The 18,425-nt window shown below is 40.8% G+C and overlaps 1 protein-coding gene across 4 annotated transcripts; it reads right to left on the bottom strand.

Annotated features, from left to right (window-relative positions):
- Positions 1–1,022: 1,022 nt before the first annotated feature.
- tgif1 (TGFB-induced factor homeobox 1) lies at positions 1,023–15,265 on the bottom strand. Of its 4 annotated transcripts, none has more exons than XM_078540640.1 (3): positions 14,861–15,265; positions 12,593–12,810; positions 1,023–4,842 (listed from the first exon to the last, which is right to left on the bottom strand). In XM_078540640.1, the coding sequence occupies exons 1-3, from the start codon at positions 14,874–14,876 to the stop codon at positions 4,294–4,296; spliced, it is 783 nt and encodes a 260-aa protein (XP_078396766.1). In that variant the 5' UTR covers positions 14,877–15,265; the 3' UTR covers positions 1,023–4,293. The 4 variants fall into 4 exon arrangements, with proteins under 4 accessions (XP_078396766.1, XP_078396767.1, XP_078396769.1 ...); XM_078540641.1 differs by having other exon boundaries at positions 15,180–15,246; XM_078540643.1 differs by lacking the exon at positions 14,861–15,265 and adding an exon at positions 13,900–13,923.
- Between the last annotated feature and the right edge of the window lie 3,160 nt (positions 15,266–18,425).

The raw sequence follows: 18,425 nt of genomic DNA, 5'->3' as shown, positions 1-18,425 counted from the left end.
GTGTCCATTTTCCTACAGCTTTGAAGTGCACTGGGACAATTTCCATATTAAAAAGGCACTATGAAAGTTATTAGTGCAGTTGCCAGCAAAGATCACTGAACAGTGTTCAGGAGCAGAAAGTGTGCTAATTTTACCCTTTTGGAGGGACACTGCTGCCCTGGTGGAGATAAGCTAGCATGGCATAGTTCAGATGGAATTCAAATTTTCTAGTCAGTATTACCTAATGGCACGTTACATGATGAGCCATCATGAGTCATTAGCAAACTAGAAAATCCTGGTCAAAATGAAAATCTACAATATTGTGTTATGTTGAAAAAAGCTGTACTACTGCAGAAAAGCCAAAGATGATTACCTACATTCAACCCAACCAAACTGATCCCTCCAACAACCCACCTCTCCATAATATCCAGCTGTATTAACATCTTAATTTCTTGCTTCATTTAGGTCACTTTGCAGATGATTGAGCATTTTCATTCTTTGAATGCCCAATATTTATTCACCAGTTTAAATGTCTATTTTCCCACTTTAATTTGAAGCAAAACTTGAATTTATTTCTCGTCTTCCCAAATATTTCATTAGGCTTTATTGTTAAAATAAATATCATTTGTATTTGACTTTGGGTTCCAAACAAGTATAAATGTATAGTATCCGGCTGGGAAGGTTAGAGATAGGAGTCACAACAACTTTTCCCTAATTCCCCAACATGCGCTCCTTCCCTCATTAGAAGTTTCAGTTCAACCTCAGCCCTCATGCATCATGGGATGAGAAAAATCATACTCTGCTCAGTGGCAGTCCTCATGATAGTTTGCCCCCCCCCACCCAAGACAGTTATTAAAGCTATGAACTGGTGATGGAGAGCAGGGGACAATGGTCTATAATCACAGTTATTGCCCACTACCCATATGCTACCTCCCCCAAGGAAAAGATGACAGCATTCTTATGGTTGCTGTGCAGAAGCCTATCCTGCCTCCTGCCAAAAAGCAGCTACGCTTCACAGGTGTAAAGAAGAAATAGAACCAGAATTAGGAAGGAATAAAGTAATTTATTATTTTTTTTAATCAAAATTGGATACAATGTGAAACTGCATTCTGTTGCCCCCACCCTATAATTAGGAAGTGAGAAGAACCCTGCCTGCAGAATCCAATGGCAAGGCAAAGAGGAATACTGCAGCTTTAGTCAGTCTTTACAGGTCTTTGCAACCTGATTAATCAACAAGGCAAACATCAATGCAAAAAAAAATGGACCAGGTTCATTCAGTACAGTCTGACTTCACTCAGCTTTACAATTGTAAGATGACCACAAGGATGCAAATTGTACAAATACCTTCTAGATTGAAGGGTTAAAAAATCTAGTTTAAAAGTAGGAAATGCCACTAACTCTTTTTAAAAAGGGTAAATAATTATGATTAATTTTAAGTCAGGAAAAATAATGTTTCAATACAGTACTGTTGACCAACGAGAAAGGAATGTGAACTGAATTATAATTCACAATGACAGTCAATAATTTGGAATGCTTCAGTGATTTTGTCACTTTAACAGCGTGTTAAATCAGCTGCCATTCAAGTTTCAGTCAGCAACAGCAAGACAGTGCCTGTCAGGTCATCAGCATCCATAATATTAATAAATTATATAAGAAAAGCCATGGAACTAGAGCCCATCCAAAGAAAAAGTTGATCATAATTCTTTATAAGAGGTACAGGTTATGGAGACCAGACTCCCTTTTGAAAGTCACATTTAGAAATTATTTTAGTGGATATTTGGTTTTATCATGGGACAAAATCCAGCCCCTTACACATGTAGGCATTAGGACCTGGAGAAAATTTAAAACTACATGACCCTTCTTCAGGAGGTAGGATATAATTCCAGCTTCTGTACTCAGGTTCTGCGGGAGGATTCCCCAACCTCCCGCTGAAACTTTATTGGGATTCCAAGACAAACACATAAATGGATGAAAAGGTAATTGTTGCTATTTCTTTGGGGGATTTTGCTGGGTTCATACAAAAGTTATAGCAAGAATCCACAAGGAATTTCAGGGCCCAATTGTCTTGTTCCCATAACCTGCTTTGCAACAAATGTAGATGTGGCAGAGAAGACAGGTTTGCTACATTGTAGCAGTAGAAATCATTTCTTAAGTTGTGTAACCAGTATGAAAACCACCCAACTATGCAAGAGTAATAAGCCTTTCTCCAACCTATAAAATTGCTTGGGAAAGTGTTCAGTCATCAGCCAGCTGCTGCATGTAAAAGATGGTAAATAAGGCTTGGCATAGCATACTTGCATCATGATTTAGGCACTTACCTGCTCATAATGCAGACAGGTTAACAGGAGCATCAGCCATGTATTGCAAACTAGCTTAAAAAAATATATAGGGGGTTGGTGGGGAGGAGGGAAGAAAGAAATTACTACAGCTAAGTAGTTTAAATAATCTTAATTTTTTTCCAGCTGAAAAGATCCCAAAAATCACTCACAGGTCTTCTTCAAGGTACCAATCAATTCTGTATTTATTTTTAAACTAGCTGCTAAAACAATCACTACAATTTCCAAGGCTCAAGCTACTCAATATCTTAAGACGCGGAAACTGATTTTTAAATTACACATTCTTTCATCTCCCCACCCACCGCTTAAGCAAAGTAAATGGGTTGTAGAGTACATTCCACTATGCCTGGGAGTCATCCCAGAAAAATAGCACTTCAACGATTAAAGGGTCAGCAGCCAAGCTTAGTACTTTAAAAAAAAATTGAACATTGTCAGCAGGGCTTCATGTTAGATATCCTCTACTCTGGCACTACTGGAGAAACTGAAGAATGAATTGGAATGCGTCTTTGAGATAAGGTGCATTGTCAGCATGACAGAAACTAAAACCAGCACAAGCATGGCAACATAATACGTCCACTAATCTCTATGCCTATTAGCAAATTTAGTCATATACATTTGAACTTATGTCCTGAAATTCTGCAGCGATTCTCCCGCACTCTTGCCATTACTCAAGCAGGAGACTGCTAGAATCCCCCACATAAAGGTTGTAAACAACAAGAGTCACAGCAGGAGATCAGGGAAAGCCCCATGGAATCTCATGCCCTAACCAGTTATGTAACAGCAGGTATAGAAACATAGCCAAGTCCTTCACTTAAGGCCGGTCCTAACTTCATTTTGAATCACAACTTGGAAAATTCAGAAAGCATAATGGCACAGCCATCATGGATGATTTTTAGCATTAATATCTCAAGACACTGACAATGGTAGGTGACAAACCAACAATATATGAGCTCCACCAGTAACCCGTCCAGACCTCACAACACCAGCTATAAAAGGCAATGTTTCAGGAAGCTATGACGTCTCCAACTGTAATGGAAAAGGATGACCTGGGTGGAACAGACTTGTGATTCAGTGCCTCCATGTGAAATATGCACAAGAGAAAGCAAAACCAGAAACAATCAATACAAGAGATGTACATTCAAGGCTTTTTGCTCGAGACTTAGATTTTAGCCACACCAGACACCAAATCTGAAATCACCAAATTGGTGATTAGGTTATCAATTAAGTAACTAAAGCATTTTGAACATGCAGTGGGTGGTTTAAGTCTCATTCTCTACTTTGGACATCATTATTGATACAGATACAGCAGCTAACTTAAGGTTAGGTAACCATGGCTACCAGAATAGCAGCATACCAGTGATGGCAGCCACAGGTAAAACATATTGCAGGCGTGGTACTGCCTATGCACAGGTCCTGCTGTAACAACTGGAACTTTAAAGCAGAGAAAAAGACTGCACAATAAACAGTCATTGCAGGCAAAGTACATTAAAGTTCTGTTCTCCAGGTCCATGGTTTGCTGCCTTACACTGAAATAAAGACTGAAAGAATAAATCAAAACTCATTTTAGAAATAAGCCCCAGTGATAATACATAATTATATATAAAAACTGTTGGTTCTAAACAATGCACGGGCCACATCATTTTTCCATGCAGGAATGATAAGACTCATAAGAAGGCTCTGTTTATCTAAATATTGCACAGATTGAAAGTAAAGAATCACATAATCATGGGAAAATTCTCACATTATCAGCAACTACAAAACATAAAGAACCTCTATCTATAGTAGTCATGAGTTCATCTGTCTCCATGCGAGCAGTTTGTTAAGACAATTCTGTGATAGGAAGCCATGTTTTGGGATTCCCTTGTGCAAATAAGAAGGCATCATGCTGCATAAAGCATCCGTTTTCCACATGAAACAACTTTTTTGCTTTAGTGTTTTTCTTGCCTCAAGTCAGTTTGGCAGCCAGAGTGAGTAGGATTTAAGCCGTAAGCTTGGACTGGGATTCCATTTCCGCAGCTCGTTTAAGCGCAACATCCACCAGCAGCTGAAATCCACTGAAATCTTGATTGAGGTCTGGAGGAGTGGGTGGAGGAGTGTTAAACAGTCCACTCTGGGGGGTTGGGTTTGACCCCACCTGAACAGCATCTTTGGAGCATCCAGGATTGGTATCCACTAAACCTGCACTTGACAAAAGATCCATTCCATCTATGCTGGCAGGTGGGCAGTAGTGTAAAGGCACGTCATTTGGTGTGGAGACAGTAGTGTGACATATGACTGAAGGTCTTGGCAGGAATCCTCCAGCGGAAGAGATGCTACATGGAGAGGTCTCTCTATTTTCTGGGCTGGAGCTTGTCGATCCGAATGATCTTTCGTCAAGGTCTGGAACATAGCTGTTAGAAGTCATTGAGGTGTGATCTACACTCTTACTGCCTCGGCGAGAGATTGTGAAATTGTTGGGGTCCTTGCCATCCTTTCTCAGCATGTCTGGCAGAAGTCTGCGGCGTGCGTTAATGAACCAGTTACAGACCTGAAATTCAGCAGGAAAGACAATCAGCGTGTGTACGTCTTTACATTAAATGATTTTAAGTACTACCCATAAACATGCCTGATCTCTAATCTAACCAATGTCATGAAAACAATAGCAAAAAAATAAAATCGACATACCACTACACGGATGGATCAGAAGGCAAATCGTTCTAAATATAACAAGCGCAGCCACTTCCTTGTAAGCCTAAACTTGTAGAGACTAAAATGTTAATTTGGCAATTCCCCATTTGCAAAGAGAATGCGTCAAGGGAATTGAGGCATGTGTTGCAATTCTATCACTGGCTCTCATTCCTTTAGAGCATGGCTTCTCCCATTCACTCCAGGAGCGTGCAATTAGTCATTAATCCATACAGTTATAATACAATTTGAATCAAATTCAGCTCCCAGTTGATGCCACATTTGATATAATAATGCTGCTGAAAACAGCTCGACCGCATTGGTACCAAGAGATAAACAACAACATATAGATACCTCTATGCTGCTTCTATCTGCTGCCAGTGCCAAGCAACTATCACCAGATATCATCAGTCAAACTGAGCCAAATGATATAGATCAGCAGTAAAAATTCTACATTACTTGCTTGCACAAAAGTCCTCGAAATTAGGGGGAATTCAAAGTCAGAATCAGCCATGGCTGCAATTTTAAACAAGTGCAAATATGGACTGTATGGCACAATTGCCTTTCACCTGTGATATGAACGGTGGAATATGTTCTCCTTTCCTACATGACAAAACTAAAATCTAGGGACATAAGATCATAAGAATCAGGAGCAGAAGCAGGCCATTTGGCCCATCAAGCCTGCTTTGTCTTTCAATAAGATCATGGCTGATCTGATTGTGGACTTAACTCCCTTTAACTTTCCTGCCTGCCCCCTATAACCCTTAACTCCCTGGTCAACCAAAAATCTTTCTAACTCAGCCTTGAATATATTCAATGACCCAGCCAAACTGAATTAAAGCAGATATTAAGCAAAATAAGCTTTGTCTTTTGAGGCTTTTAAAAATATTTTTTCCTCCCATTTGAAATCTATGGCCTGAATTTTTCCTGTGTCGGGCGGGCTCGGTGGGAGTGGTCGTGGAGCTGCCTGCAATTGGCTCCGCGCCGCCATTTTACGCGCGCGGGCCAATTAAGGCTCGTCCAGCGTAATACACGAGTGGTAGCGCTGAGCGCTACCTGTGCAGTCGGGGTGGGGGGGTGGTGGAGGAGGAAGAGTCGGGTCCAATTCATGCGCGCAAAAGAGTGCTTCAGTCTCTCCGAGGCATGGAGCTGCCTCAGGGAGATTGCATTTAATTATTTTTTTAAAAAGCGCTTCAGTGAAAATTTAATGAAATGTCTCCTCATGTGACTGTGTCACATGAGATGGGACATGTTTTTATTTTTCAAAAAAGAGTTTTTATTCAGTTTGTAAAAGCTTTAGGAAGCCTCATCCCACTCATAGATGAGCTTTCCTAAAAAACGTAAAGGCCACGTGGCCTTTTTGCCTGCCCGCCAACTGTTAGGTTGGATGGGCAGCATAAATTTGAAATTAATCAGTTCCTCAATGGCCTTAATAGGCCTTTTAATTATCGGCACGCTCGCAGCTGACTCCGGCGCGCGCCTGCCGAACGAAACAACGCAAGACAGCGTGATGATGTCGGGATGCACACCCGACATCAATGCGTGTCATTTTACGTGCTGGCGTGTCAGGCCCACCCCTGCACGCTGACTGTAAAATCCTGGCCTATGTTTAGCATTTTCAATGCAAGTGATTTCATTTTCTCCTGCTTTAAACAATTGCTCACTCTCATCTGTATTATTCAAGTGCGTTCTTAAGAGTTGCAATACAGGCAGGATGCCTTAGGAGAGTGTTTGGAATCAGGTCACTCTGTACTCATCACTCAACCATTTTTATATAAAACATGTGAAGCTGGTCTTGATCAAGAGTGTATTTTAATATTCTACTGTACTTTGGGGGGTCCAAATTGCCCAGGACCTGACCTCCACATGCAACATGATCTTTTTGAATTACAGACCCTATATCACTGTACTGTCAGCCGGATGCACCTTAGGGAATGGTTTCACCAAGGCATTAAGTTAGCCAGCGACTAAAAGCACTCAGCTCCCTGGAAGTTTCAATAATCTATATTCAGCACTTAAAGATTCTAGTACAACAAAAGGACAAAGGCTTTTTTTTTGCAGTCTTTGATTTCAACTATTAAAAATCACACTCCTTTACCATGTGCCCTTCTCAATAGGCATTGCTGGAGGAGGGGGGTGGTGGGGGGTGTGTGTGGTGAGGGCTCAATAACAGCAGTGGTCAAGTTAGAAACATGAGACCTTCAAGAGTCAACCTCCCCTTTTTACTGAATTAGCTTTAGAAGACCAAAAGGAGGCAGCTTTTGTTTTCCACACCTTATGCTGAGGACCCTGGAGAAGTAGGAGGCATGAATTTATTTATTTATACTATGATTTGCAGTACAGCAGTGCTGCTGCCACATCAAGAGCAGTGTCAATGTAAAAGTGGCCACAGATACTGCAGACTGCCCTGTACAATTCAGCTGGCAACATCCTTTCAGTTGCATTCATGCAGCACAAGCAAACCTGATTAAAGTTATTGCTCACTGCCCAGTTCAAAAATGCCTTCAAAATGCAGCAAGATTGATGCAAAATTCTCAATTTAGCCATACTGCTACAGTATTTTGTTTGGCGATCACATAGTTCAAATGCCTTTCTGTACAGGTCTTGAGGAACATTATAACAATATGATGTTCTAATGTGTGTATGGCTGAAGATAGCATTTCCTGCAAAATATTCAACAAACTTTACTTTTAAGTAACAGTGATGCCCATACTATATCAGAAATAATTTTTCATTTTAGTTTATTCACCTCATCTGTAAGTACTTAAAATACCTATACAATAGATAATCTAGCTTCCTGTTGACTCAGTGGGTAAAAAAAAAAAATAATCCAATGTAGTCACTAAAACCATGGGCCTACATGACCTGTTAAGATTGGAGGGGCAAATACTAATAGGTACCTTTTAGGAGCTTCAAATTAATTTACTGAGATGAGACTCTTATTTAAAATGGTTATGTTTTGTGATAAATCCAGCTGTCTTAACAAAACCGCTCAAATGCATCAAGGATTTTTTTCATGCAAGAGAAAAAACATTCTAAATTGCTCCCTGATTGTGGTGTAGGGGAGAATTTACATTCAGTAATGTGTAAATGTTTGAGAGCAGAAATTTGAGCAAACAATTTCACAAAGCTAACGTAATTTGCACACAGATTGCAAATTTTGCCCAAAGCAGAAACTCTACCCTATGATGTTTAAGACTTATCAAGAAAGCTTTGTGATACATGAAAGAGCCTATAGTATGGACAGCATATAATCTAGGTCAACATTTTGGTGTAGCACTGATATACTGCATTGACAGAAATGCTGAGCACAGTCTTCACCTGCCCATTTGCATGAATGTTAAAAATTCCATGGCACTATTCAGAGCAGAGTTCTGTTTCCTAGCCAACATTCCTTCTTCAACCAATACCAGAGTAAATGGTTGTTTATCTTTTTTACTAGTTGGATCTTTGTGTGCTATTTAGCTCTATGTGCCTACTTAACAATGACTTTTAAAAGGCAGCTGCAACTGCTTTTACAACTTCTGCCATGTTTATTAAAAATAATATACTTGCTTTCCTTCTCTGCACACTGCTTTAAGAAAATAAATTAAAATATTACACCAGACCAACATGATAGATTAATAGTGGCCTTTACCAGATCATTTTTAATTTTAATGCCTCTTGACAAGTGCTTAGGAGACATGCTACTGAAATCAGCCAAAGACATAATTTCTCAGCTTTACAAAGGAGTTTTATCACAGTATAGAGATTCCTTCACAAAGAACCATTATACAAGCAAAATGGATTGAAAGCGTACCAATAAAATTTGAAAGCCTGCATGGTGTCCAACTGGTTAGTGAGCTGTTTGAATAATGCATCACAATATTAGGACAACCCGTTACAAACAATTAAAATTGTTAATTGAAGAAGAGTCATACGGTCTCGAAACATTAACTCTGTTTTCCTCTCCACAGATGCTGTTAGACCTGCTAAATTTTTCCAGCATTTTCTGTTTTTGTTTTAAAATTGTTAAGGGATCTATTTCACTGCATAATTTATTGGTAATTCCTTTTATGTGGTACTCCCAGCAGAAATGGGGCAGTCGGTCATGGTTGTTGGAGTACTACATCACAACGCCAGCACATTAATTCCTCACGGCAAAATCTTTTGCTCAACCACCTTCAGCACTTCATCAGTGAAATGTCCTGTTGTCATAAGGTCAGGAGTGGGATTGTTCACTGAGGACTCGTGTTCAGTTCCATTCCATCCTCTGATAATACAGCAAGTCATGAACCACCTCTAGACTGGCTGACAAGAGTCAGGCAAAATTCATGTTACATGCACGCCAAGGAACAACCATCTTCAACATGGTGAATGTACCTCTCCATGACCTTCAACAATACCACTATTGCTGGTTTCCAGGTTTCCCTCAGTAACATCAATAAGGAGTGGGGAAAAAGATGTCACTGTTGACCACAATGTTGACTGAACAAGTCAGATCACCATTGTGGCAGGAATGAGTCTGGGCACACTTGGGTGTCTTACCTTCTGACCACTTAATACCTCTATACCATCTACACCATCCATAAAGGTTCAAGTCAGAGTATGATAGAATGCTACAATAATCACCTGCGTGCACAATACTCGCAGTTCCAACAATAAAAGAAGCTCACCATCATCCAGGATAGCTTAATTAATGCTTGATTAAATAATCACTTGTTCCCCATCATTGATGGCATTATGGCTAGAAGAAGTTACAATCCTTGCTTTGACAGTACCTTGCAGTCCAACCTTATCTACCATCAAGAAGCACAAAAACAGCATCATAGAATCCCGGTCTGCAGGCTCCCCTTCAAGTCACTTAGCAACCTGGCCTGGACATATACATGACAGCCATGATCCCACCATAATTGTGGTAGCATAATCATCATTAAAGGCTCAGTAGTTCAAGGAGAAGGCCCAACACCACCTTTTTAGGACAACCAAGGGCTGGTACATAGGAACAGGATAAGGCCATTCTGCCCATTGAGCCCGCTCCACCATTCAATTAGATCATGGCTGATCATCTACCTCAATGCCACTTTCACGCTCTATCTCCATATCTCTTGATGTCATTAGTCACCAGAAATCCATTGATTTCTGTCTTGAATATACTCAATGATTGAGCTTCCACAGCCCTCCCTGGTAGAAAATTCCAAAGATTCACCACACTCTGAGTGAAGAAATTCCTCCTCATCTCAGTCCTAAATGGCCTACCTCTTATCCTGAGATAATGTCCCTGGTCTTAGACTCACCAGCCAGGGGAAACACCTTATCTACACCCACCCTATCACACCCTGTAAGAATTTTGTAAGTATCAATGTGGTGACCCCTCATTCTTCGAAACTCTAGAGAATACAGACCCAGTCTCCTTAACCTCTCCTCATAAGACAATCCCGCCATCCCAGGGATTAATCTGGCAAACCTCCGTTGCACTCCCTCTATGACAAGTAAATCTCTCCTTGGATAAGGGGACCAAAACTACTCCAGGTCTCACCGAGGCTCTATGCAACTGCAGCAAGACATCTTTACTCCTGTACTCAAATCCCCTTGTGATGAAGGCCAACATACCATTTGCATTCCTAATCGCTTGCTGCACTTACATGCTAGCTTTTAGTGACTCATGAATAGGACCCAGGTCCCTTTGGACACCTGCACTTCCCAAACTCTCACCATTTAAGAAATAAATGTTTTTGTTTATGTTTAATGTTTAAGAATGTTTAAATGTTTAAGAAATAAATGTCTTTCTGTTTTTTCCACCAAAGTGAATAACTTCACACTAATTCACATTATACGCCATCTGCTATGTTCTAGCCCATTTATTTAGCCTGTCCAAATACTCTTGAAGCATCCTTGCATCCTCCTCACTTGCACTAATTCCAATAAGTATGGCATCATAAGCAAATTTGGAAATATTACAATTGGGCCCTACATCCAATCCCAAGTCATTTAGATAGATTGTGAACAGCTGTGGCCCCAGCACTGATCCTTGTGGGTACCCCACTAGTAACAGCCTGCCATCCTGAGAATGATCCGTTTATTCCTACTCTCTGCATCCTGTCTGTTAACCAGTTCTCAATCCATACGAGTATATTTCCCCCAATCCCGGGTGCTCTAATTTGATTTACTAACCTCCTGTGTGGGACCTTATCAAGAGCTTTCTGAAAATCCAAATACACCACATCCACTGCTTCTCCTTTATTAACGCTACAAGTAATATCCTCAAAAAACTCCAACAAGTTTGTCAAATATGACTTCCCCTTCATAAATCCATGCTGAGTCTGCCCAACTTTACCATTCTTTTCTAAATGTTCAGTTATCCTTTTTAATAAACTCTGAACTAAAAGGTCTGTAGTTTTCCATTCTTCCTCCCTTCTTAAATAGGTGGGGGTGGGGGGGGGGGGGGGGGGGGGGTTTACATTTGCTACTTTCCAGTCTGCAGGACCCTTTCCAGAATCTATAGAATTTTGAAAGATAATCACCGATGCATCCACTATCTCTCTAGCCACCTCCAATACTCTGGAATGAAGCTCATCTGGTCCAGCAGATTTATCAACCTTCAATCCAGTTAAGTTTTCAAGTACTACCTCTTTACTGATAATAATTTCTTTTAGTTCCTCAGTTTCACAGGTCCCTTGGTCGCCTAGTATTTCTGGCAGATTTTTGGTATCTTCTTCTGTGAAGACAGATGCAAAGTAACTGCTTAGTTACTCGGCCATTTCCCTGTTCTCCACTATAAAATCTCCTGTCCCAACCTGTAATGGGTCCACATGTGTCCTAGCTAATCTTCCTTTTCACATGCCTAAAGAGGTTTTTACAGTCCATCTTTATGCTCCTCACTATTTTGCATTCATTTTCTCTTTTCCCTTTCTTAATCAGTTTCTTGGTTCTCCTTTGGGACTTTGCCCATAATGGTGACACACTGATAAATTTACAAAATAAGACTGCCACAACCAATTCATTTCCTTGTATCTTGGCTAGGGGTTGGGGTGGGGTGCGATGGTGTGCTGGAGATCAAGTATATCTACATTCTGACAATTTATAAATTTCATACCCTCCCTGGATATTGTGAGATGTGATTAGCTGAGGGGTCAAGTATGAAGCAGCTAACTATTCTCATTTAGTAGCAAGCAAACATTGCCTGAGTGACACTGCATAAGATCATCTAGATTGATCAAATACATTAAAGACCAAGAGAATAACAAAAAGACTGATTGCAAGTTCCAGGGACAAGAGGAAAGGTGATTTAATTTGTACCAGTGAATTTCAAGCTCTCAAATCTGCAGTGATCCCTCAGCCTCCTGACCAGATTATTCAGCACACGGGCCACTGCTGCAATTCTACAGTCACTACTCCCAGCTGACATCAACAATGTATAGAATAGTAACTCCAGCATTGGGTGAATGGAAGAATTGTATGATGTAGCCCAACTATTCATCGCCACTAGCTTCGATGGGTATAAAACATTATATTTACGTAACACATAGAACGGGTGAATCTATATCAGCAAGTGTTGGTTGAAACCTTTTATGATCGTCTAACCACCAGTGACTGTCAGCAGCTTTGTCCTGAAATGTTTTCGACGCACTCACCTGCAGTACAGATAGCTGTGCCTGCCTCGACAGTTGGGTCTTCTCCTGTTCAGATGGATATGCTTTATAGCGGTGCTCGTACAGCCAGTCCCGCAGGATCCGCACAGACTCCTTGGGAAGGTTCCCCCGTCTCCTCCGCTTCCCTGAATGAGACAGGTCAAGAGGCACCTCCAGACTGTCGTCGTCTTCAGTCTCACTGCCGCACACCGGGCCCATCGCTGCGAATGAGTGAGAGGTGTTAAAATGACGCTGGCATGAATGGAGAAAACCTTGCAACACTGCCGAGCACGTATACCCTTAACACATTCACTGCCTCGCTGTCAGCTACACTACACGGTCTTCAGCTCCTGCCTTTTTAACGCTGGCTGTTGTATGGCTCAGTTTGAAATATATTAAACATGTCATTTCTCCAACTTTTCCCATGTGAAGCGATTTTATCTCAGTGAACATTCTCTGGAAAGTCATCTTGATTTAGTTTCACTCGGTCTCCTAAGCGAGAGGAAGGTCTGATCACTGGGTTGCGCGGTTATTTTTAGGTAGAATATCCATTTCGGAAATAAAAACATTGTACAATTCACTGAGCGCACTTAAAAAAAAAACTTCTAACAAGCCCGAGTTGCTCAAGACCCAGAGGCAATAATGTTTAAAGCACAAGCCGTCCCTCGCTGTCCTCAAACTACCTCATTAACCTCAGATTTTTCAAATTAACCAGCCCATTCTCTGTCAAATCCGCGAAAACTCGGCCCCTGCTCAGGGAAACCTCTGGTTGGCTGAGTTTGAATTTATGAAGCCGATCGGACTGTCAGTTTGTAAAGTGATACCTGCTCTTTGCCAGCACTTACAGCAGCCATTATCCGATTGACCCAGAACAAAAGAACCGAAATCACCCCAAAGAACTGAAGGGCTCCTCCACTCCGCTTCTAGCGCCGAGTCCCAAAAGAAAGGGGATCTATTTAGTGACTTTAGTTCGCTCGTTTCCGTCGCACCTCATGTTCTGTCTTGTCTTGAAAATCAAACATTATGTCCTCGTCAAACACGTGCTGCTAACTTAGTGTGTTTCATTAAATGGAACCACGTATTCAAATTATTTAAGCAACACCCATCCTGACTTGGGAGGCTGTCCTCATTAAGAATTTTGGTTTGCGGTAGTGATAAATGATTCAGAAGATTTAAAAAAAAACCAATCTTGATTTCCTCAGAAAAAAGAGAAAAGATGCCTGACCATATCAACAGGATTTGAAATCGCTTCACCTCACCAAGCCCCTTGTAAATGATAATTTCGCTAAGATATAAAAACACTACATTACTATTGAAACGGAGAGGAAAGATAGAGCACACTGGAACCTGTCACAAACATTCTTCCACTTGGCTATAGTTCAAGCGAAAAGGGGGGGAGGGGGATGGGGAGGGAGTGAAGAACTTCACATTCCAGCATATTCCGAACACAGTGAAAAACATCCTCCAGAAACCAATCCCACAAACTAACACAATGAACCCTATCCACCTCGAACACACTCCACAAAATGGTAACTCTTATTGCTTGGCGGTACCGTGTCTTTTAAGATTCCAAGTCCTGCGACTTTAATGGACCAAATGGACGGGGAAAACATAAAAGTACGTTCTGCACGGCTGGTTGTTTAATAAGTGGTGGTTTTGCCGACCAACAGAAAATAACTGTCCCTGTAAATCATTCCACACGTTCCGCCCACCTATAATGGGGTTTTTTTTAAAAAAAGTTTTAAGTTCCGGGGGGGGGGGCGAGAAATCAATGTGTGTGTGTGTATGAGTTCACTTCTTTACAAATCAATAGGAAATCCCCCAGAGGCTCGAAGCGCCTAGAATCCATTGTATCCACTCACTTTTCACAAACATTGAACGAGAAAAACAAGCTGGAGGAAGGAAAGAACAATAAAACCCTCCAAGTTAAACACCGTCGTGAGAAACTTCGAATCGATCTGAAACTTTTGCGTAAAGTAATGCGAATTTTCTCACAGGAGGGAGAAAAAATCATGTTTCCACGAGGTGAGCCCAAACAAAGCCTTTAAACTCTCAGCGCCCTCCTCGTTCCAAAAAGCCCTTTTCTTATTTCCGCTCAGCAGCCAATTGATCCCTTTACAAATTCATAAGATTTAAAAAAGAACTAAAAAATAAAATGCTAAATTAGAGAACAAAAAACAATAGACAGAAAACGCAGAGTCAAGAAGGCCACTGAACACGATTTGACAACGTGCCAGCAGCATGGAGGAAGCAACAACTGCCTTAACCCACCTTTCTTAGCTTTCATCCTGCTCCAGAAATGTGTCTCCAAGCACTCCAAGCGAGATTCACCGGGGAGGGGAGGGAGTGGGGAGGAGGGAAGGAAACGGACGAACAAAATCAAAACAATCTTTCCGATGATGTTTCCAAATTTAAAAACAAAACGAAGCAGCAAGTCGGGAAGAGGAAAGTTTACATGTATAAATCTAAGTAGTTGTGGCAGCGCGGCTGCAGTGTTGTGAGCGGAGCACACGGTGGGTGCTCTGTTTGCTCTGCCCCAACGTGTTGCTCGCTGGAGGATTCAAACAAAAGGTAAACACATCGCTGCTACCTGGCGCTCGGAACTAGTTCGGAACGGATCGCCTCCCTCCCTCTCTACCTCCTCAGGAGCTGACAGCTCTCACTGACAGCTGCTGCTTCAGTGCTGGATCCGCCCCTAAACTGGGGGGGGGAGGAGGGATAGCGAGAAAAAAATCTCTCCTCTGACATCACCACAAATCCATTCAAAAAAAGTTTAGTATTTGCATCTAGCTAGGGAATCCAATCCAGGCTTCCTTTTAGTACTTTTATGAAGTGTTTTTATATAATAGAGAAGAAATTTGACACTGGGTACTTGGTCGTCTCTGGAGCTCGTTAGAAGTAAATCAAATGAAACTGTTTATAATTGAAGTGGTTGTTGTTTCTTTGTGCTTTGCTGGTTAATATCCGGTGAAAGCAATGTGGCGAGACGCTTTGATGACGGTTGGCAGACCTCCCCCTTGGAACAGTGAAAAAGAGATCAGTTTTTTTCTAAGAAAAACTGTTGTATTTTAAGCGGCTGGGTTAAACATTAAACTTTGCAGCACTGCCAGTGCTCCGTGATTAAGCAGATTTTATTGTTTTAATTTGAAAAATAAGTTTGTGTTAAAGTTTGAAGCATATATTTTTGCTTCACTTCCGCACTAGGCTGCTCTTTTGTTACCACATGTTTGCTTGGCTCCTGCGTGTACTTTGTGGTCCGTTGATCCACCAGTTAATCAAAACAGCTTCCAAACTTTTTAAAAAAAAATAAAACTTCCACATGTAGGTTGGATGACTTTCACCGATCATTAAAGTAAAAAAGGCGAGTGTCGCTGTCCAAACGTTGCCTTAATTTTCAGCGTAATTTTTTTTAAAAAACGTGCTAATTAACGAATAACACGGTTGTATTTGGAAACCATGGCAGGATCACTACAGCACAAAGGGGGAGGGTGAATCCATCTGTTTGTCAATAAAAATGTCCTCGACTCCACACATTCAACAATGGGTCCTAGCGCAGTTATTTACTGTGTGCCTTTCCTTAGGAAGTCATTTATCGTCTCAACAACTTTTAAAAAATGTTACCCAAGATAGGACAACATTTTGGGTTTTAACCAAATCTTCGTATATTACTTTTCAAGGACGCATCAAATTAAAAAAAAATATAAACCAACCAAGCTGCATTATTTTTCTGACCTCATTGTCCAGAAATCAGTTCAAATCAAGAGTGGAGAGAAAGAGAGATTAGTTTGTAAAAGGCAAAGATATAATTTTAACCAGAACTGTTCAAAACCGGTGTGCATTAATCAATTAGGTAATTCGTGACTGAATGACTGCTGGATTGTTCCTTGTTATCTTGCCTCATATTAGCTGTTGTAAGATTTGGGAATGCCCATAGAGAAGGAGCCGGCAATGAGATGCTTTTGTTCTGTGAAAATGAGGTTGTTTTCAACAATTGTCACACCTTAATCAGGAGTTCTCAAGTAGAATGAGAGCTGTTAACATGTTACTGTTAAGACCAGTTGTACTGCCGCAGTGTTGCTTACTTAAGCATTCTCTGACAAACGGTTCAAAGTTACATGCAAAAAATGGTTCGCTCATTTTGACGTTAAATCATATAGGCCAGAAAATCCCAGGGTTTCATTTAGACGGTTTTGGCGAAGAGGTTTACAATTAGTTGGGTGTTGAAGGGAATTAAAAAAAAACTACCACCGTTCCAGTTTCTAATTCTAAATCTGACAAAGGCAAAGTGCTAGAAAGCTGCCAGTAACCCTGGAATCAAAGCAAAACAAGAATGTTTTCAGGAGGAGGGGAAGAAAATGATGAAAAAGCTAGTTGAGTGCAATAACAACAGATTGATTATTAAAGGCAAATCCTAACAGTTCCATCTGAAAACTTTACTACAGCTCATTTGGGGAAATAAACTTGTTTTGTTTATTCATGGAATGTGGGTGTCACTGGCTAGGCCAGCATTTATTGCCCATCCCTAACTGCCCTTTAGAAGGTGGTGGTGAGCTTCCTTCTTGAACTGCTGTGATGCAATATTTGGAATACAATATTTTTAAATGTTTCAAAGGACACTAATTTTCCTTCTATAATAATAAAGAAAAATACTGCAGATCTGAAATAAAAACAAAGTGCTGGAAAAACTCAGCAGGTCTGGCAGCCTCTGGGGAGAGAGAAACAGAGTTAATGTTATGAGTCCAATATGACTCTCCAGAACTCTTCTACTCATTTAGAAGCAATACATTTGTCATTATCATTTGTTTTGACATTTTGGGCTATCTCAAAGACTTGATTAAAGCCTTTAAGTTCAGTGGGGGAAATTACTAAAAACATTGGCAGTGTATAGATACTTAAGAAAAATCGTTCCTCTAAAGGTTCATTTTGATCATTTGATGAGTTTTTCTAGTTAGTGGCTGAGCCATGAATACCAGGCAGGTCTCAGGCTTGATATGTGGTTCTGCTGAGTTAGCTGATCACAATTGAGGCATCAGTGGGAGCACTATTAATCTCAACAATAGGATTGCCAACTCTCATTGGATATATCCCAGCAAGTTTTATTATAACCACCTACCTCCAACTTTGTTGCTTCAGAACTTATTGCAGACAGTTGCTAATATTTTACGCTTACTGATGTGGGCTGTATTCAGAACTGTGCAACCCTCCTTTTGTGAGATGGTTTATTTTGGGGTAAAGGATGAGCAACCACCAGAAGGCACCTTCAATAGCAGCTAAAGCAAATCATTTGGGCCTCTCCTGAGCCACAAATAATTGTTTCCTCATGCCAGAGTAGTGACCCTCTTTCCCATTGTGCACTTGCTGCATGTCACCTGGAAAAACAGACCAAGACCATCCTCCTATTCCAATATCATCATTCTTCATAACAAGACTTGTTTCTCTGTTCCTCCGCCTACTGCCTAGTAGAATTGTGTCATCTTCTTACCAGATCCTTCCAATGTAGACTGTAAGGGGCCCAGATTCCCAGCCATGGTGTAGCAGCAAAGTCTTATTCACTGAGGACGGAACCTTTAAATAAATGTGGAGATCTTCAAAATGCATAACCCAGCTTCTAGAAGGCAAAAAATTAAATTAAAAACTTGTCACAGTTTATCAGAACCTGTTAATACACCATTACTTTTAAAACTTGAAAATCTTCTGCATTCAAAGGCACAGAATTACTTTTCACATGTACACTGACAACACCTCCATCACCACTGCCTCTCTCGACTTCTCCACTGTCGCTAAAATATCAGACTGCTTATCTGACATCCAGTAGTGGGTGAGCAGAAATTTCCTC

The sequence above is a fragment of the Cetorhinus maximus genome, chromosome 4, assembly GCF_964194155.1.
Source record: "Cetorhinus maximus chromosome 4, sCetMax3.hap1.1, whole genome shotgun sequence".
NCBI classification, from domain to species: Eukaryota; Metazoa; Chordata; class Chondrichthyes; order Lamniformes; family Cetorhinidae; genus Cetorhinus; species Cetorhinus maximus.
This window is presented reverse-complemented; position numbering and strand designations above follow the sequence as displayed.

What these genes read in the sequence shown, in the direction of transcription:
- tgif1 (XM_078540640.1), bottom strand. An exon ending in CACAGCTATCTGTACTGCAG is followed by an intron (nt 4,843 to 12,592) that starts GTGAGTGCGTCG and finishes GCTGAATTTCAG; the next exon opens with GTCTGTAACTGGTTCATTAA.